Source organism: Micrasema longulum, unplaced genomic scaffold (assembly GCF_059751315.1).
Source record: "Micrasema longulum isolate JH-2025_06_02 unplaced genomic scaffold, ASM5975131v1 h1tg000849l, whole genome shotgun sequence".
Classification (NCBI taxonomy): domain Eukaryota; kingdom Metazoa; phylum Arthropoda; class Insecta; order Trichoptera; family Brachycentridae; genus Micrasema; species Micrasema longulum.
In genome coordinates, this window is record NW_028278041.1 from 963,145 (window position 1) to 985,300 (window position 22,156).

Sequence of the window (22,156 nt, forward strand, 5' to 3'; positions counted from 1 at the left end):
TTTTTACGGACTATTTTAACAATGATGTTGTAAATGGCGGCCTCCGTGGTGTAGTGGTCAAGACGCTTGACTCACGCACGGAAGGTTTCGGGTTCGATTCCCGGTGAGAACACAAAAATTAAAATGTGATTTTTCTCAAGCCTGGGTGCTCTGTGATGTAATTCACCACTGTAATTGGGCCTCCTGGCCTGTTGTGGAGCAAAAAAAAAAATGTAAATACAGGTACACAGTTCAACCCTTTGCACTCCTTAATTATTATTTTTAATTGTCTCGAAAGTCTTAGTTTAGAAACTGTGTTGTCTAATGTGTTGGGTCTAGCTTGACATATACGAGTTGGTGGAAGAAATGCGATGTTGAGCCACACTTAAAATAGTGGTAAGGGTTAATACTTTTCTAGTACTGTTTTTTAAAATTGTATGTGTAGTTGATTCTGGGTTCGATTCTCGGAGAGAACACAAAAATTTAATGTGATTTTTCTCAAGCCTGGGTGTTCTGTCCTTGTAATTCACCGCTACAGTTGGGCCCTCCTGGCAAACACAAGCACAAAAGTGTGCAAAAAAAAAAACACAAAACTGCAAAATAAGTTTAGCTACAATAAATTACATAACTTCATAATAAATTTAAAAAACATCTTTTAAACCCTGGGTTGAAAAGCTTCAGTTTTCCGACTTTCCTCACTCCAACAGGTGACGTCAGTTGTAATAATATATGATATCGAGGTTTTACTGACAAAATGCATTAAGTCATTAAAACAAGTTCAGATATTCTCACATTTAAAGCTTTTTTATTCTTTCAACGCATCATTTCTCACACAATTTTCTTTTATTTTTTTAAGCTTTGAAAGAGTAATCTTTGTTCAAGGCATATCATAAAATTTGAAATCAATGTCTTGCACCATATTGAAAAATATATCAAGACTGCCGACTTAATGCATTCTGTCAGTATAGCCTCGATATACAGTTATATGTTTATCAATCTACCAAAAAATTTAGACAGCATTGCAGAATGGAATCTCTGGGATTAGAAGTTACATAATCGGTAAGTAAATATATTTTTAAAAAAAACTTAATTTATAATGTTTCATAGTGAAAAAATAAAGAAATAAATAAATTTTAAAAAGTTTTTTTATTAATATCCTTGTGTGAGCAAAATGAGCTCCTTTCTGAATTACACACATTTTTTTCAGTGTGATGGAAATGCATTTCCCAAAAAATTTTTTTTTGACATTACCATAATCCTTGTTTCCATTTTGAGGAAGTTCAGCCCTATGGGAAGTTGGATACAAAAAATATTTTCTTACCTGTGGTAAAAATTGGAGCATTGTATGGCAAAGTTTTTTGAAATAAGAATAATTCGGTAGTCAGATGGCAGAAGGGACCATCTGAAATTTTCTAAATTGTTCAGGAGAGCTGAAATACATCTCAATTTCAAGACTTTAATCCACAAACTAAAATATTTTAGTGTTGCTTTTCAATGATAAATTACTATTCTAAATGACACTGATTTTTTAATATTTTTGCTGACTACTAAAAAAAAAGTATTTAGTAAAAAGTAAAAGTAGCTATTTTGGCATGCGCATTTAGTTTGAATTCTTAAAGAAATTTTTTTGATTGAGGAAAAAAATAAGTTTTTTAATGAAACCTAATTTCATGCCAATTCTGTTTAATTAGATACAATCTTGAAAATGCAACCTAGGATCCTTGAGTTTGATTGAGGCAGAGAGTGACGCTATTTAGCCGAGTGTGAGCGAGACAGATGGTGATGCTACTTTGCTAAAAGTGAATGAGATAGATAGTGACGCTACTTTGTTAAGTGTGAGCGAGATAAATAGTGACGGTACTATTATCCAAAAGTGAGATGGATTGACACATCATGTTGACTAGTGTGAGTGAAACAGATAGAGATGCCACCCAGGCTAAACAGTGATTCATAGGCACACTATGCAATACTGCAGTATCTTATTGTTTACTGCGCATCTTTCTGTATCCGTATTGACTTCGAACTTACAACTGTGGCTTCGTTTATTGGACTTGATTTGTAATGTGATTTGGATTTATCTGCCCTGCTTCTAACGACCCTAGACTTGTTTTAATCGTGATCCCGTGTTTGTGTATTTTGAATGTTATTATGTCATTTCGATACACCGCACAGGAATATGCCAACATGCATCTAATTTATGGAGAATGCTTATGCAACTGTAATGTTGCAGCTAGAATGTATCGTGAGAGATACCCAAACGCTGAGCGTCATCCTGATCATTGAGTGTTTAGTAATGTGCATCTGTCATTTGCATTGGGCCGATTCCCTAGCAAATGGTTAGGGAGGGAAGACCAGTCATGCCCTACGGGGACTAAGTTTTCCAAGTGGTCCAACAAGACGCAGTATTTCAGTATGTGGAATTGAAGAGACCACTGGAGTACCCATAAGTAGTGCACATCGTATTTTACAAAAAAACCAGTTTCACCAATACCATGTACAAAAGGTACAAAGTCTGCTACCCAGAGAGAGTGCAATTTTGTCAAACGATGTTGCAGAGAGGATCCGCGATTCTTTGAAAAAAATTTATGGTCTGATGAATCAACATTTAAAAAGGACGTTTTCTTGAACCTCCGCAATGTGCATGAATGGCACGTAGTAAATCCACATCTGATGTGGGAAGACAAATTGCAGTACCGGTTTAAAGTAAACATGTGGATGGGAATTTTAAATGGTACAGTTATTGGTCCATTCGAGCTGCCGGAGAACTTAAACGCCCAGGTTTATTTGGACTTTTAACAGAACCAATTACCAAATTTGTTGGAAGGCGTTCCACTGAACATTTAGGGCAACATATGGTACCAACAAGATGGCTGCATAGATTTATTTTACCAGGGAACGATTAAAGAAAAAGTGTACACTAAACCTATTCAAGATTTATACGAGCTGCGCCAAAGAATTGCAGAAGCCGCTAAACACATTAACTTGAGAAGATCCGCCCGTTATATTACGTGATCATTTTTAAGAAAATTTAGAGCTTGCATTGCAGCTGAAGGCAATCAATTCGAACATTTGTTAGATTTATTTTAACGAATAATAGCCCTAATGAAGAAGTTGAAAGACTAAATTGCATTAAGGAAAGCTGCAAGATTTTACTGTAATCTCAAGTGTAATTTTTCAAACATGATTCTAAAATTTTGGGTTTCGAGACTTATTTAAATTCTTTTTTTTTTCAGCAGAGTAATCCAGTAGCAATAATTTTGGCCGATAGAGGCGCAACTGGCTCGCTGTATGGAATAAAGGAATATGATGTAAATTTACTAACTCAAGAAATGCAATGTATTTTTTTTGTGATGTGTTTTTCCCTAATAATAATATAACATAAAACATTACTTTCAATGTCGAAAAAAATGTGGTAAGCTGCAAATAATCGATTATAAGGAGAATTCGCCCCCTGGCACATATAGGGTTCATATTTTACTTACATTTTGTATTTAGGCAGTCTATATGAGCCTTCCATGAGAGTTTCCTGTTAATGATCGAAAGTGCATCGTTACTTGTCACATTTTATGTAAATTGTAAGTAAACTGAAGAAAAATTAAAAAAATTATTTGTTTTATATTTTATTACTAACATGGTATATACATTTTCAAAGGATCTAATTACAACAGTTCTACCTGAAAATACTATTTGCAAACCTGGCAAAATCCATCTTTCTTTATTTTTAGCAAATCACAAAAAAATGATACAATAACAGCTTCAACTTTTTTTTTATATTTCAAATTTTTATTATAATCAGTCAATATTTTACATCTATGAAATAATCATGAACTATGCCAAGAAACGATAGTGAAATAACTCATTTAATTTTGGAGGTAAACAATTTTGCGATACTCAAGTAGAGGTTCCCATGTTTGAAAGTCAGATTCTCACAAATAAAGACGTATTTTAAACAGAAAATGTTATAATTATTGTAAAAAAATGTACTCAATAAATTTCAATTCATATCTCATTTTTAAAAGATTTTGGATTTTGCCGTGTTTGCAAGTTAATACCCTCACTTGTGAGTGCTAACAATAGTTTAAGCGAGACGAACCTATTCTAAGTTCTTACAAAAAAATATTTCTTAGAATGCACAGGCAAGAGGTTTTAACAATAATTGCTCGATTTTTTCCTCAGATAACTTTAATACTGCAGAGTAGTACAATTTTTCTTTAAACATTAATTTTGGCATCATTTAAATAAATTTTATAATTATATTGCTGGGGCTACCTGAATAATGACTAATGTAAAACGATAGTAAAATTAAATAGTAAAACAATTTTCAGGCACCAATGAGTAATTTTTTGTAAGTAAATCACATTTGCAGTAGGTACTAATGAATAATATACATATATAAAACATGCTTTTTTCCTCCTCTTTATGAACTAAGGGTTGAATTTTAAATTATGTACAGCGTGTTCCAAGAAGCCTATGTCAATATGTGTTAGTGTGTCTGCTGGTGAACCGAGTAAACATACAAATTGCGTTTGTGTTATTACTAGTAGTTTGTGCACACTATAACTTTTTTTTTTAAATGTTCAGTCACATACATTAGCAAAGGTTTATCAAAGAGCTGGATGGAATTTTACATTACTGCATCAAGGAAGGAGTGTTTATTTTTAATGTCATTGTTAGATGTATATGTTTATTTTGTATAAATTTAACACAATTTTTTTATTATTTGATAACACTAATAGTTTAAATGTTATTTATTTTAAACATATATTATGAATGGATATAAAATTTTAGCCACTATTCTAATGTGACATGTTATTACTAAAATTAAAACATAATTTAGTTTTGGTCTAGACTGGCTTACTATGTTAAATATACATATTTTTTAAATTAGGGTGATTAATAATGTATTATCTATTATAAACAACCCATAAAAGAAAAGGAAGACAGAAGACAAGAGCTGTGGCTCGAGATAAATTAACAGTAGGTATGTAGATTACCAGAGAATGTGTAAATTCATTAAGGAAAATTGCCTTTTTGTTATACCTTGAGTTCTACTTACGTATTTAGTCGATAAGCTACATACATCTCACACTGATCATCTTTCTAAACTATTGAAGCCTTAGCAACTGTGTAAAACAAGCGATTTGAAAACCCTTCGTTTTATATATTGTGCAATAAAATTATGAATTAATTAAGGGACAAAAGCAACACATTCCCTGCATCACAGCCGATCTCACCTTTGAAAATCTGTAAATATAGAATTGCTTTTTGAATGGTAAGAGATATTAATAATATTGTAACAAGACACCATTAGTACCAAGGAGAATGATGACGGATAATCACGGGGATTGGTGTCCAAATCCAGGAAGCCAACCGTTGTAGCGGACTTCACTTCCTTCTCGGATTGAGGACATCGTAGATCATTATATCACCGATAATATAACCTCAAGTCTTTTGATTGCAACACTACGTGTTTATAATGTTATTTGACTAACTATGTATATATATCAAAATTGCTGTTGTCAAATTTTCTATCAAATTTGTGTGAAATTAAATGTTATACTCGTATAAATTTTCTACCAACTAACAATTTAAAAAGAAAATTCATAAATAGTAATACAGACATACCTAAATTAAAACTATAAAAAAGTTTATTCATTTGATCATTTGAGAAAAAACTGCTATCTTTAATACACAACTCCCTTTTTTACATGTATTTCAAAAACATATTTTATCACCAAATCCTGGGGGAAAATCCAATCTTTGAACTTTCTCGATGTATGGAAATCGTCAGTGTTTAAAAATAGTTTTATATAATTAATAATTTGACTTACATCAGATAATATACTAAAGTACGAACCGTAGAGACACTGGCAATCAATGTGAACTTTATAAATAATTCATTCATAAAGTTTATAATAATGGAATGCAAAATAAGAATAATTATTGATATACATAATGTGTATGTACACATATTTAGCATTTGAGTTTTATATACCTCTGTCTGTATGTCTGTGTTTATCCTAAGTTAGATAAACATAAGTGGTATTGCATGATTCAAAACAGGCATATTAGATTTTGTAACAAGAAAATGATGACACTACTAACTTAAATTTTATAATACAAAATCTATGTCTGCTTTTTCTATTGATTAAAAAACAATGCAAAATTGACTACCATCTTAACTGTGACAAACTTCATAAATCTTAATATTTTTGCCACTAACTTTATCTAGTTTTCAACAATGGTTTAAAGAGCTAATGAATCAAGCCAAGCATTACAAAGCTAAAGAAAAAAAAAATTATGCAGCTATGCGCAAAGATGTTCTGATACTCAACGTTAATACTAGTAATTTTTTTTATTCAGAATAGTTCAATTATTGAAATGGATATTAAGGTTGTGTTAAAAAATAATCATCAAAACTGATATATTAATGTTAATAAGCATTTTCTAAATTGTAATTCACGAAACAGGTGCACCTATTCTTAACAAAACAAGGCGAGAAGTTTATGTACATTTAATATATTTTTTTACAGGGACTCATAAGTAAGTAGCCTAACAGATCTTTATTATTAATCAAGATAAATAAATTATCATTTTAGTAAATTTAATTATAACATCAAGTAAGCAAGAATAATTTGAACCGTTCAATATGCAATAATAATACATTCATGATGGTTAGTTGCTATGCTATAGCATTGGAGTAAAATAAAAAATATTTACATCAATGAATCAACAGTTAGGATTTTGACAGACAGTACCAATGGTTTCTTTTATTTTCGGTGAAAGTGCGCTGGTGTACTTGATCTGACTAGATCTTTATTCTCAATCTGTTGGATAAAATATAGAGATTGTGTATTATTGAGATTTTGCGAAAATTCTAAATTAATAATATTACTATTATAAGTTAACTTGTTTTGAGTATTAAAAGTTGCATAACAAAGAAATCTACTGCTACATATCTGAATAACTGCAAAAAACAAACAGGATACTTTTATGGCATTTTTATATTTTGTTAAAACATATTGTTAACGCATCTGATTTTTTTCACACACGTGTGAAAATTATTTGTTTTCAATATACGTATGTACCTATTTACATCTTTAAGAAGAATCAAAGTGCAATAAATACTATGCATTTATCAAATCTATTAAGGATGGTGAACCTGCGTTGACTTCATAACTTTTAATAATGATTACAAAAACATTAGTAGAAATTGATTATACAAGACTTTAAGTTGTAATTCAGTGCAATGCTCATTTCTTTGAGATATAAAATGTGTTTTAACTATAACAATCGATATATTTTAAATAACATTTTGTCAGATATATAACATATGCTTTAGATTCGCTGATTTAACATTAGGTTCATTATTTTTATACAAATAAAATATTTTTATATGGCAAATAAATGTTTGAAAATTTTAACAAAACTAGGAAAATATGTATTGTCGGTGAGAATAACAACTTGAAAATATGTAATTTTTTATTAAAATCAAACCTACTTTGTTGTACTATTTACCATAAGATTTGGTTGGACATAATCACATTGTGCAGATATGAATATTCATTGCTAGTGGATTTATATTATAAACAGTTTGGCACTAAAACAAAGTCATTAAATAAAACAGTACATTGGCGGATTCACTCCTTAAATATTGGATACAGTCCATCCGTAAATTCCGAAATTTTAGTTTTGATATTATGTATGTATTTCTATAAACAGTGATTCTTTAAGCAGCAAACTAATGGGGTATATGTGAAAAATACATATTCATAACAATTTAGCATAAGGACCGTATATTATATTTATTATATACAGAGTGTAAAGGCAGACTATGTTAACTTTCTGGGTCATTTGAGAAAACAAAAACAAACTAACTTTCTGTACATTTCTATGTATTTACTAAACACCTTAATTAGAAAAAAAGTTAAGAATGTACACTGTATGAACTGAAATGTTTATGATATATTGCTGCTGAAAACAGTTCTGCTGAAGTTATTTAAACCATGTGAAAAGTTCAATTTATTTTATTAATAACTAAAATAATCATCACAAAATTTACACCAAATAATATTAAAATTAATTCACTGACCTTCTGTCACTTTAGAAACAGTTTTGTTTGTGTGATGTATAGGTGTGTGTGTGTGTGTGCGCGTAGAACTGCCCTTTAATTAATTGGCATTTCTATAAAGCGTATGTTTGCAGTAAATCCTACACCGCTTAAAAATTAATGCACCTGGCTTTACTACAACATTATAACCTTTATTTAGGCCATTCGTTATTATGTATGTACCTATTTTAAAATAATATTTATGTACTAACATAAAATATTCATACAAATAATTCATTGGCTTTTAAGTTAGTGAACCAAGGAATAATATTCCTCGTAACCCTAACAGTATTAGAGTAATAGTACATCTAATAAATAATTTTCATAACCATTAGTTATAATAATTGATGGGTAAAATTCAGTGTACATAAACAAATCAATATACAATTATTTTTTTTGCTTTGTGGGTGTCACGAATATGGGCTCACTCTATTACCCTACAATTGAGGCACTACAGTATTGACACAATAATAATTTAAATAACCGAACACAAAGGACACACATTGTACAAGTTTATTACAAAATATAATTTATCATATTAAATAAATGCGATTGCATAATAACCATTCAAATATGATATACCAATAAAAATGATAGTAAAAACTGGACAAACACTGGAAAAGTTTTGTAATAATAAATATTGCACAAAGGGTATTTTATAAATTTAATTTGCCTTAAACTAAACTTATTTTACCTAAATATTAGTGCAACCAATGTGTTTGGATACCAATTACAAAATTAGCAAATAAAGTTAAGAAAATCACAGTTCTGAATTTGGTTGGGAACTCTGAGAAGGCTGCAGATGGTCGGTAGATGGTCTGATTATTGACTGCAAATTGGCAAGGGCTGTCTCAGTCTGGAAATCAAATACAAATAATATAATAGCTGCTAAAATTACTAACCTAAAAAATCTATTAAAAAAAAACTCGGAAATTAAAATAGAATTTGACAGCGACAACACACAGGTATTACTGTTGTAGGTAGGTAGTCGGTAAACACTATTTTTTATTTTAAACTTATAAAACACATAGTTTTATTTGTATAGCACCTATATACATAATATGCATATATTTCTGGAATTAATCTTTTATTTACAAACTGTAATTCACAAATGTATTCCATGTAGTCTTTTGTATGTGAAAACTAATATTTAATTCTAATACTATGCAGCAATTTTTAACAAAGTTCATTTTATTCAAAAATATGAACAAATGGGTTTCTATTTTTGTTATAATAGACTTTTTTTACAAACATTCTATCCATATTTATCAGAAAGGTAGAGGGATTAAAATACAGAGAAAATAAATGAGCGAGAACAGTTTCATTTCATTTCTTTTTTTTTGCACCACAACAGGCCAGGGGGCCCAATTACAGTGGTGAATTACATTACAGAACAACCAGGCTTGAGAAAAATCATATTTTTAATTTTTGTGTTCTCACCGGGAATCGAACCCGGAACCTTCCGTGCGTGAGTCAAGCGTCTTGACCACTACACCACGGAGGCCGCCATTTCAATATATGTACATAATAGAGATAAATTGGCATCTCCTTTGGCCAGGTATTAGGCAAAATATTAGTGAATGATGGATACAAACACACCTGTTTTAGGAGTGAAATGGCATCATTGAGAGCTTTCCTCCACCTGTCCAACTCTCCCATGTGGAAGGAAGACTGTTCCTTTAGGTGTTTAGACCATTCTGCTATTATCTCAGGAGTTGGGTTACTGTCAGATCTGAAACACAATTCAGTTTAACATACTACAAAAGGGACAAAGAACATGTTATAGGAGGAAATATAGGTCTGGGCATCTACAGAGCCTTTATGACCTGTCATTGGCTGGTTTAAATGGTCACTTTACACACTGTGTAACGTTCACCATTCTGCCTATATTTAAACATTTTTATTCCTTCAATTCTTCTATCTGTTGATTTTTGTGAGCTTAAAGACCTGAAACCTTTGTTGAGTAGGTGAGATTCATCTAATTGAATTATTTCACCTACATACTAGGCAACGCCTGAAAATGTTATTTTTTCAATTTCTATACTTCTTCATGGACCAGGTGGATTTATCAACAATATTTTGAGTTTGTCCAAATTTTTGTAGACAAGGACCGAATTCAACCTTCTAGGGAGCTGCTAATATTAATATATTATAACAGAAAAGAAGAACATTTCAGAGAAGGGAATATATAAGTTTAATTGAAAGTTTATTTACCCAATATCTTTGGCACCATATTTATCATCTGAATCGTACAGCCATCTCGATCCTTCGATCCCCCACAGCTTCCAATACAACGCCGCATTCACCACTACAAGCAAACACAGCGCCAAAAGCACGGACCATAGGAGACGTGCGGATGGGTCTCCCCGATTGAGATTGGCCACACTCATCGCCCCTCCGTTGGGCGATAGGTGGCGCGAACCAATTGCGGGCCGGAGCTGGGCCGCTCCGAGCGAAGTGTCCAGGTCAGCACCCCCCTCCCTCTGCGTCCCTGCGTACAGTTTGTAGTATGCTAAACGCGTTCAGGATAAGCTAGACATCAGCTTATTTTGCTTCGAAAGCCGATATTTTTGGTAATAAAATATTTTTAATAGATACGCTGGAACCTCATTTTGCACGTTTGAAATAACATATTACATTTTTTACTTTTGACATTAATTCAACAATGCATTAAATATCTATTGTATTATTATTTCAATCAGAGGCCCATCTGGTGTTGTTGCATTACACAAATAAAGCAAAAGACCTATTTTTGTATGATTTCTTCCAATATCTTTCCTTGTAAAATCTTATCTGCGGATTCAGGACAATTGCTTACTTTGTATTTTCTCGCCATTAAGAATGAGGAAGTTTGGTGGTTTTAAAAAAAAAAAAATTGTTAATTGACTATTAAACTAAGCAAAAAAAATTTTTTTAATGTATTACCAGCGCTATGATTTTTTAAAGTTTTGTATTTCTAAAAATACCTTCGCGTGTGACATCTGCTTATTCTTGATCAGTTCTGCCCATTGGTCCATTGACGACAACCAAACAGAAATCTTCCATAACTCTCGTATCATTGGTTGATTCATATGAACGTTCAAAGTAGTTTGTTTTTATTAAAATACTTTTAAATTTTTTTTCATTTTCAAGAAACTTTATTATTAAATAAAATTTTACGCTCAATTTTTACCGCTCGCAAGAAAACATTTATTGTATCCAATTTCCCGTAGGGCTGAAGTTCCTCATTGATGTTAATGTTAAAAATACAAATCGAAAACCCTCCAGTTACTAAAATTTTCTTGCGATGTGTTGACCCTTTTTACTCTCTATCCATGCACATGTTAATTTTTTAATAATCTCGTTATCTCTAATTTTTATTTTTCTAATAAAATTTAAAGTGGCAATAATATTTTTTAAGCAATTTCAGAGTTGTTTTTGTTTACTCGACATTAAAATGATTTGAGATTAGCTTTTAGTGATTTTTAAATAAGTTATAAAAATAAATAATTCATTTGTCATACCAATTCCACGTCGTTTTCTTCTACTTTTCCTTTTGGATGCTACATGGTCATCTTCAACCTCCGCTATTATTGCCTTGGATAAATAACCAAAGTACTCTTCTAAACCTGCCCAGCAGTTTTTCTCAATAAAAGCTGAAAAAATATGAATGATTGAAAATAAAATCAATATTACCATTATCTTTTCATCTATACTGAAACTCACTAAAGAAATACTTTCTGTTAATACTAATACTGTGTAATACTATATTAATATTAGTATTTTAAATGAACCTCTAAAATATTCAAATGAATATGCAAAAAAAAAAGTTTTAAAAAAATATAATGAAATATACAATAATAATTTAAATCAGATTAGAGATAAACCAGCGCTGGTCAGTCCAATGGCTGCTGTGTATATTCTCTACAAGATGGCATGGCCAAATCACATGCATCAAATGCTCATCAAATGTTCTTGATAGTTAGGATTATGCTATGCGAAATATTACTTAAATGATAAAAATGCAAAAGAATTGATTAACTTACATTTGATAACAGCCCATACATTCTTCTTATATTTAACTTGTCCGAAAGCTTGGAAATTTGTGACATTTTCTGACACTTTTTTGAGACAATAGTGAACCACCACTACGAAAGAGTCAGCGTATGGTATTCCGGCATTGCTACTTGTTATTTCTATGGCGTAAAGGTGCCCGGGACGTGTGCAGCTTTGCATTACCTGCAAGGACAACGATCGAGAGCAATGAGTTCGTATCCTTACTACAGGAAATCGTCCCTAATTAAATAGGGAAGTTAATAGGAATCATTACCTGGGTAGTAATAATGAATAAGTTTACCTGCAATTCTGCAACTTGTGCTGTTTTAGGCCCCACGGATTGGTTGAGAACGATAGTGAAAGAGACTTTACGAGATTTCAGGCCTGTCTCCGTATCATCGTTCCAAGTATTCTTTAAGAAAGGAAAAAATTATGAAGATTTGCTGACATTCAGATATTTATGTTTAATTACATGTGATGGCATTTGTATGTGGTGATTTAGAAATATTAATTTGTTAATACGGAGGACTTGAATAAAATGACAAAATCCTGTGTGTTATATACCAAATTATAACAGTAAATATTTATTAAAGAAATCATCCAATATTGCAGAAAGAAAATTAATTGGGGCAAATCCACTATGTTCTTCTTTTATTGTTTACAAATCATCAAAATAGTTTTTTATTTGTAGTTTGTATCAGAAAGGTTTAGAAATGTGTCTCACTTGAGTCTTGAAACTCTGTATGGTTGTTAACTCCAATCTGTGCGGTAGGTCATTGAACATATTCAGTCCATTGTTAAGCAGTCGAGATAGTCCAAATTTTTTAAAGGTAAATAATAAAAAAATGGAAATTCAAAATACATGTAATTTTTAAATTAAATTTTTGTAATTTAAGATTTTCTCACAGTTTTATGAACCCAATATTATATACTTTGTAAAATATGCAGGTGCATAAAAAAAGTGATAAATCTAATAATGACTAACCTGGACTAAATCCGTTGTTTTTCTCATAGCTAGTAATTCAACATAGAATTTGGAGTTTGTGAACAGCATTGTGAATAGTTGGTCAATGTGAACATGGAAGTCCATAGACAAGAACTTTTTGCCATCGTGGGGGTCTGTGCACTGGGGGCCGTAATCATGACCAAAACTAAAATTTTTATTAAATCAACAACAGTATAAATAAATACAAGTCGATCTTAAGATTTTCAAATAACCTCCAATTAGCAAAATGCTATATATACTAAACAATTACAGCAAAAAAACAAATATTTAAGCATAAATAACTTTTAACCGCTCGAATGTCAGAGTACTCATTTTATCCAGTATTTGTATATATACCGTGCTGTTTTACTACTTTTTTGATAGCCTTGTATCCTAAAATGGTTTTCATTTTTAAAAATGCACAATTTTTTTATGCCATCTTTGTTTAATTCGTTTTTTCTAAGAAAATTTATAAAATTTTAGTTATCACTCTAAGAATGTCATGTTATAATCTTATTTAGACGTTATTGCATAGTTAAAAGCTCATAAATACACAATTTGTATAAAGGGCAACCAAGAATTGCATTTAAAAAAAAAAGGAATAACCCACTAAGCCTCTATTTCAGAGGCTTGTCAGCAGGTGGGAAAGCGAGGATATGGAAGGAAGCTATGAAAAATACAACACAACACCCAGACGAATTGGAAAAAAATCTTTCTTGGATTTCTTTCTTGCAACTGGCGGGAATCGAACCCGCAGCGCCAGTCTCACAGTTAGCTATCTAACCAATTGCGCCTGGCCTGATATATTCCATTTTCACGTAAAAATTATGATTGAAAAAAGGCTCAAAAATCAGAGAGCTAGATTGGCATTTGAGCGATTAATAGCCTCCATACAGAAATCAAGGAAATTGTGCGTTAGCTCCTCTCCAAGCGCAAGAACTTACATCTTTTTTGGAAAAGCACAGCATAGTTTTTTATTTAAATATGAACATTATACAAACCTCATAGTAATAATTCGCTACCCGCTTATAGAGACACCCCTCCGTTCTATTGCATAGAACAAAAGCATTCAAATCTTTTCGTTTAGTAATAAATGTGTAACAAACGGTTTCGGTTTGCGCTTGCAATTCTCGACCCGAGTACTTATGGCCCGTTGCATTGCTGTAAACTGTAGCTTACTTCGTGATTGATATTCATACAATGGTTTTTGTCCATATGGGTGGGTCTATAAGCGGGTGGTATTACTCTGTAACATTATTGTACCATTTTATTTTAAAAAAATAAAAAAACATTATTGTAAATTATATTGAAAAATAAAACTATTGATCAAAATATTTAACTGGCATCACATTATTTTACAGTGTTAAAAGAGTGTTATATTAATAAAGTGTGATACAAAGTGTGTTACGGCAATAAAATAAGTCTATATGTAAATATGTGAGAGAATGGATGTATGAATATATTATAATTTAATTTAAGAAAAAAGTATGAGAACGGCTGTTATTACTGACCTAATAGGTTTATCTCCGTCACTTTGTGAAGAATCTGACATATCTGTTGGCAAAGTGTCTCCTCCATTGAAATTTCCATTAGCTGTTAAGAAAGCAGTCATGTTATTCAATTTAATAAAAAAGCGTAGTCTTATAAACCCAAACCAGAATTATTAGTTCATATTAAGTACGTTTATCCCAAGAATATCCTCAGGTCAATGTAAAAGTTACAAATCTGCCATTTTTGAACATTTTAAAATGTGGATTATGCACACGGTGGCAAATTCTTGAATCAATCTTTCCAATGGTTACATAAAGATGATATCTATAAATAATTATGAGAATATGCTATTTAGATGGATCAAACCCATAGTCAATTTACAAAACATAGTAAGGTTTTTTTTATTGATTGATTTAATTTATGTAAACATTTATATTGAAAGTAATTTATTATAGAAACTTAGAATCTTTTAACAAAATGGAAAGAGAGTTTATTTTTGGTCCCGTAAAGAAAAATTCTTGCAGATAATCACAGACCCGATGATATATTTTTAGATTTGAGGGTATTACTTGGAAACCTGGTAAAATCCAAAATCATAAAAAAGTGAGATATTGATAGAAACTTATACAGAATATGATTGTATACAATAATTATAACATTGTCAGTTCAAAATATGGCTTTATTTGTGAGAATCTGACTTTCAAAGTATTGTGTTTGTTGCAAACATGTTTTTTTCTTGAGTATTGCGAAGTTGGCAATCTCCAAAATTGAATTAATTATTTTACTATTCACTAGATATACCCTCAATTGATGACATCTTAAAAAAACATCTAGCATACAAACTTTCAAAGAAAATAACCCACGAATTTACAAAATTCTCTAAACCTTAAATTTCCAAATAATTTAATTTCACATAGATGCAATACAACTGCAGCTTTATATCATTATTCATATGTTGGGGAAAAAAACTTTAATGATCTTCCAGAAATCTTAAAATCAATAGCAAATATTAAAAAATTAAATCTAAATAAAAAAAAACACATGAGACCCTTTATCCTGAACTCCATACAGTATAAAATTATGTATCTTTTCAAATATAATATCTAATATTAAGGAATCTGTTTTAGATAGTGAAAATTAAATGTAAATAAAATATAGTACATGTATAAATATTAAAATAAAAATGAATGTAAAACGAACTCCCTCTCTAAACACGGGTGTTCACTCTATAAGAGAGGTTAGAAACATTACTATTAATGAGGAACTTCAATAATACAATAAACATTTTCTTGCGCCCGGTAAAAATTGGAGCATTAAATTGTACAGCAAAGTTTCCTGAAAATGTACAAATTTTTTTTTATTAAAACTAACTACTTTGAGTGACGTCAAATTTCTGAATGACGTCACTGGTTCATATGAATCAACTAATGATAAGAGAGCTATGGAAGATTTCCAGTTTGCTTGCCGTCAATGGATCAATGAGTTGGAACTGATTGAGAATAAGCGGAAGAGAACCTCTGACGTCACACGTGAAGTTATTTCAGAAATACAAAACTTTTTAAAATCATGGCGCTGATAATACGATATTTAAAAATTGAAAAAAAAACTTTTTGGGCTTAGTTTAATAGTTTATTAATAAATAAAAAAAAACCCCCGAACTTCCTCATTATGTATGTACAAATCATTTCTTATTTTTAGTAATTTTAATACATGTACTTTTTTTGACATAATCATGATTATTTAATCACTAGTTATGTATGGAAAATTAAATGTTTATAATATATATTTTTTAAATTCAAGCTATTGTTGTATCAGTTTTTTTATGTGATTTGCTCGAAAAAACGAAAGATGGATTTTGCAAGGTTTGCAAATTGTTTTCATTTGACACGTATTAAAAAAAATTCAGATTTCATAAAAATGTGTTTCAAATAAGACCCACTTAACAATTAAAAATATAACTTACAAAGCCTTATATCACCGTTTTGTTCCTTTAAAATAGCCATTTTAAAATATGTAGTACCGTATGTCACAAATTTCAGTTTTATTTAGTGGTAGACAAATGCACAACTCAAAAAAACACACACATATTGCAGAATGATGTAACAATAAGCGATTGTGTACATAATATTTGATACATCAGGTGAATTATTGTTATATACGTAAGTAATGCAAACAGAAAAGGATTGTTAACAAGCATGTTGGATTTCATATTAAAATTTTATGGATAAGTAAGCTAAATTAAGCTGAGTTATTCATTTTAATTTATTATTATATTTAAACAAGCAAGTTTTACTTTGATATTCCAAATAACAAGCCAGCATTATAAAAATATGAATAAGCAACTGAACTAACAGTCCAAGGTGAAATTTTTTGATAGTGTTACGATCTGTGCGATCAGTTTTTTATTAAATTTAAAATGCTTATATAGAATCGATAGCTGAATTGATAATGAATTAACAAAAAGTTAAATGTAAGGAAATACATTGTTTGGCAAATAAAAACCATAAAGGTTATGGATCCGATGAAATTAAATATCCGGATTGTGAGAAAATAATTTAAATCTCAATTTAACTGGGTGGAGTGAGGAGATTTGGTGATATCAGAACAGGAATTTACAAATGTTAACATTATAAAAATACGCAATTAACATTTTTTATTTGTAGAGCGAAGCTTCTCTAAAATGTTTGAATAAATTCAAACAGTTTGAAATTGATCTTGGTTTTATTGCTTATCCCTTTTCCCGCCTATCAGTTGGCCAACTTTCGCAGGATAAATGATGGCGCCATACTTATGGCATCGTTGTACTAAATTCTAATGTGGAATTTTAAAATATCAAAATATCCCCATAGCACAAAAAAAACTTTTGGGTGAGAATAGTTTTAAAAAAACACTTTCATTAGAAGGACCCAAATTCCTGCAGCAGATAATTATTTTTTTCTTGTCACAGTGACTGGGCTTTAAAGCTTTATTTTGAATTAAATAGGTCCCTGATTCATGAAATTATGTGTACAGTTTTAAAAATTAAGTTATAGTTTTTTTGGGATTTTATGCAGATGAAACATAGATACATTTAAAGTCTGTCAAAAAAGAATAGAGGGCGCAGTTGTGCTAATAATTATTTTCCTTTTGGAAAAACTTTAAAAACAGCAGTATTAAAATAGAACATCCTGGCTGAGACACGACCAATCTAAAAATTCAACCCATAAAAATCAGCGGTAGTCTCAGTTTTTATTGTTTTCTATTCTTTTTTGACATATTCTATACACAGTTGACTCTTGATTTACTAGGGCGGATAGTAAATAAAAAAATGTGGACAGCTGATTTACAGGCGAGTTCGAAAACAGGCTCTTCTTGATATACTATGACATTATCATAGATAAATTATTGTTCTCAATTTTAAATTACTTACTAACAAATTAGTTAGTTAATTTATTATTAATTTTACATGTTAAAAATAACTAGAAATCAATGGTTTAAATGTTCAATCAAAATTGTTATTGCAGTTTCAGATGCTTCTGTAAATCAAGATTCTACTAAATAACACACACAATAATCAAAGCAAGCAATGTTTCCAAAAATGATATTGTGATCTCTAGTAAAAGAATTATATGTATACAGTTTGTTACACTGCCTTGTATAATATTTTTTTGCATTATTAGAGAAATACAGTCAAACTTGGTTATAACGATCACGGAAATAGCGAGATCTCAGGCATAATCAGGAAACAAACGTGGTTTTCTCCATACATTTATTCATTTTTGTAATGAGCTTCTTCTTTGACCGAACAAAAATATTGTAACAAGTAAAAACTCTTCAATCAATTAAAAACATAATTTTCAAAATAAGAACCTATGTAATAAAATCCAAAAAAGGGACTAATTTAGTACCGATGCCACTGGGCATTGGGATCGGTTTACATTTATGACACTATGCAAGTGTCTAAGTACCTAATGGGGAATTTCAGCCCTACAGGAAATTGGATACAAAAAATGTTTTCTTGGACGCGGTTAAAAATTGGAGAATTTAATTGTGAGTAATTGCATGTTTTTTTTTAATAACAACACACTACTTTGAACGATGTCGCTGGTTCATATGAACCAACCAATAATATGAGAGCTGTGAAGGATATCCGGTTTGCTTACCGTAAACGAACCAATCGGAAGAACTGACAGAATAACCTCTGATGTCACAGGCGAAGTGGAGTTATTTCAGAAATACAAAACTTTAAAAAATCATAGCGCTAATAATACGATAAAATTTTTAAAAAAAAAACATCTTTGGCTTAGTTTGATAGTCTATTAACAAATAAAAAAAAGACACTGAACTTCCTCATTGGCGTTTTAACCGACAACATTGACAAAGTATAACACGTATGGATAAAATTGCGTGTAAAAAATCCAAGCTTTGTGAACTCAGTAAGTATGGGCCTTATTACAATTTACAACTTTTTTTAGTTTATGTATGACATCCTTGTTTCGGGGGTTTGTACAATGTTTTTAAATAAAAAAAATGTTCCACGGTCAATTCCATAATAAACATAAGGTGGGTAATGTCAGACAAGTTAAAATCTAACCTTTGAATTGTAAAATAGAACGTAGTGTGAAAAAGTTGAAGTGTGTAAAAAGTTGTATCTATCCTAACCCACAGTGTCGACATGGTGGAAAAATACATGTTTACTTATCTGCCTTTGAAATTTAGAAAGTGGCATGTTAAGCATTTATTATAATTTTCCTAAACAGTTTTATTTTAAAATATCTGTATGAATTATAAGTGCGTATATTTATTTGTTTACTTAGTGACAATATGCAATGGCAATTGGTTTAAAAAACCTTTCTCTCAAATTAAGTCAGTCCCGTCTTCTTTGTTTGACCAAGTTTGACTGTATATTCATTATATAATAAAAAAAATAATAAAGTTGAATACAAAATACACATAAATATAAAATTTGATTTACTAGAGTACACAAAAAGGTTTGACCCCATTCATATTGCACAAAAAACTTAATACCATAACTGTAAATTTAATTACATATCGCACTTTGATAAAATAGTTATAACTCAAAAAATTCTGATTTTGTTTACTGTATAAATTATTTAAAAAACTCTCATATGCTAAAAAACAGACAGTTCTAGCTTCCTGATTGATGGCTCAATGACAAACTTACACTAACACTTATTTGAAGGCGCCTATTCTCAAACTCTGTCATATTTAAACTAATTTCTTTGTTATATAATAATTTACTTTTTAATTTTTTTTTATTTATATTATTTTTTAAAAACCCGTTAGGGTTATATAAGAAATATTAAAAGGTCTAGTCATGTTATGTATCGTCTGTAGTCATCATGTGTTTTTTCAGGTTGATTTTAAATGTGTTTTCAGTTTAATTTTTCAAGTGGTAAGGTAAATCATCGTAGTGGTTGAGACCATTGTATAGTATAGATTTTCTTTGAAAAATTGAATGTAATTTTTAAAATTGAATCTAAATATATGACTCATCGGCATAGCAAAGGTTAAAAAGAAAAATAAATAAAAAACTCAATGCAAAAAAACATGATTTTGGCAAAAATTGGCAAAAAAACATGACTAAATGTTATTTTAGTGTTTAGGCTTTCCTAGAAATTAAATTTTTTTGAGTTACGATTATTTATACGTATGATAAATTATTTTAAAAACATTAAATTAAAGACTGTTTTCCATGTTAATTATTTTTTTAAAGATATCAAGTGCTTTCCGAGCATATTTATTGCAAAAACGACAAAATATTAAAATGTATGTATATATATACATCATTCTTATCAAGGTTTTTTTCAATTCTGTACTAAAGTTAAAGAAAAAGTATGCATGTTAGGTGTTATTCGCCGAATATGATATAGGTGTGCTGCCAACACAAAGAAAAATATTCTTATTCTGGTGCAATATGGATGGTCAGCGTGGGTTAGGGTAACGGGTGTAGGTATAATGTATACAGGCGTGGTTGATGCATCTCCGCCACTGGGTGGGAGGTGCGGAGGAGGGCAAGTCACCTGACACTGCGGGGAGGATGTTGTCGTCACTCATTCCGCCCAAAACTCCACTCTCCAAACCGTGCTCTAAGAAATCCTACAACACAGATGCAATGCTATGATAAGTTTACAGTTCATTACAGTGACACATCACTTCCCTATCTGCACACAGTGGCGCATAGGGCAATGCATTGTTACTCCGACGCAGTGTGTTTTGATCGGTTAATACATGACGGCAAGATGATCATCATGATATACTAATACACGGTGAGTGAAATATTAAACCAGTTCGAAAACAAATATTTTATGTCAACCCTGCCGGGAATCAAATCCGGGACTCCACATAGTAGGCGATTGCGCCAACGACTACACTATGAGGCCGACTCACCCCAGTCGATTTCGTTTTTTAAGATTTTTACCTGAGAGCAGTCATCGAGTCTAAATCACTTGTCCAGGATTCTGGTTCTATTTAACCTGCAGAACTGTATTCATTCTTTGAGCACGTGGACATCACCAGACGCCTCCAGGAGACCCTATTGCCAGCCAGCACTCTGGCCTCCTCCCACGGCAATCTCGCATCCTTTAGTTCCACCGAATAAAGTTGAAAAAAAAACAGATGTGTCTAATGCGACAGCACGTGTCCAAGCTAGGTCCACCGCCGCTTCCTCAAGATGCCCGTTATAAGAGGCTGCTGCGTCTGTTCTCAGACTTCAATATTAATTATGCAATCAAACCACCTTATGCCTAATATTCTCCTCAAGCACTCACTCTAAAAACTCAGAAGTTTGGTGGTATGAGCTTTGGTAAGGTGCCAAGATTCACACCCATACAGGAGTACTGGCATAACTCACAGTGGTGTTTATTTATAATTGAATCTGACAAAATAATTTTTAAGTAAATGATTTCACTAAGCATTATCATGGTTATCGGTGGATTTCTATAGTTGTAATTACAATTATTATCACAATCATTATTTAAAAAATGGTACCCTCTTGCGGTTTGCCTGAGGATCATTTTGGCTTTATTTATCAAATGATCAAGATACAATGCAATTGGAGTACCATGCAGTACCCTATGTACTACTGGATGCGGATAGGGAAATTATGATGATGTTTCAAATAATTATGTTTTTAATTTATGTGTGGGTGTTAAATACATCATTTGATGCCCAGAGACACCTACATATACGTATATTTCAATTGAAATATGTATGTACGATGATATTGTAGAGGAGGTCTCAGTTTATTTACTGTCTTGGTTTCCTAAGAAAGCAGTGCTGCTATCTAGCCGTGATGCGGAGGGCATAACAAGACAGCCATCTTATCTAATTTTATTAACTTATTTTATATAAAACTGAGACATACTGCGGTAGAAAATGAACAATCTAAGCAAACTTAGCATTATGAGTAGGTATATCTGGAAGATGAGGAGTCATCAGAAGTCGAAAACTATCACATAGAGGAGACTAAGATATTTGAAAATCATGCCCCAAAGTGTGCATTTCAAGGTTCAATGCAATTTTCAATTTTTCACAATTTTCTTACAAAATCGATA

General features: G+C 31.1%; 1 protein-coding gene and 1 long non-coding RNA gene across 11 annotated transcripts in view; one reads left to right on the plus strand and one right to left on the minus strand.

Moving 5' to 3' along the window:
* Positions 1-909: 909 nt before the first annotated feature.
* On the plus strand, positions 910-3,292 carry LOC148278656 (uncharacterized). Of its 2 annotated transcripts, none has more exons than XR_015823136.1 (2): positions 910-1,038; positions 3,216-3,292. It is a non-coding gene; the product is annotated as an uncharacterized LOC148278656 (long non-coding RNA). The 2 variants fall into 2 exon arrangements; XR_015823135.1 differs by having other exon boundaries at positions 922-1,038; positions 3,213-3,292.
* Positions 3,293-8,589: 5,297 nt separating this feature from the next.
* The window catches only part of LOC148278657 (protein Aster-B-like), a 37,695-nt gene continuing 24,128 nt past the window's right edge, over positions 8,590-22,156 (minus strand). For 2 of the 9 annotated variants that reach the window (XM_088231111.1, XM_088231106.1), the window contains 9 exons: positions 20,624-20,699; positions 14,621-14,702; positions 13,110-13,275; positions 12,426-12,536; positions 12,115-12,307; positions 11,593-11,724; positions 10,304-10,601; positions 9,689-9,821; positions 8,590-8,945 (listed from right to left, as the gene is read on the minus strand). In XM_088231111.1, the coding sequence (XP_088087237.1) occupies positions 8,850-8,945; positions 9,689-9,821; positions 10,304-10,601; positions 11,593-11,724; positions 12,115-12,307; positions 12,426-12,536; positions 13,110-13,275; positions 14,621-14,702; positions 20,624-20,699 (1,287 nt within the window). In that variant the 3' untranslated portion in view covers positions 8,590-8,849. Of the gene's footprint in view, positions 8,946-9,688; positions 9,822-10,303; positions 10,602-11,592; positions 11,725-12,114; positions 12,308-12,425; positions 12,537-13,109; positions 13,276-14,620; positions 14,703-16,563; positions 16,751-20,566; positions 20,700-22,156 lie in introns of those variants that run through there. The other 7 variants (XM_088231110.1, XM_088231105.1, XM_088231107.1 and 4 more) reach the window with 5 other exon arrangements.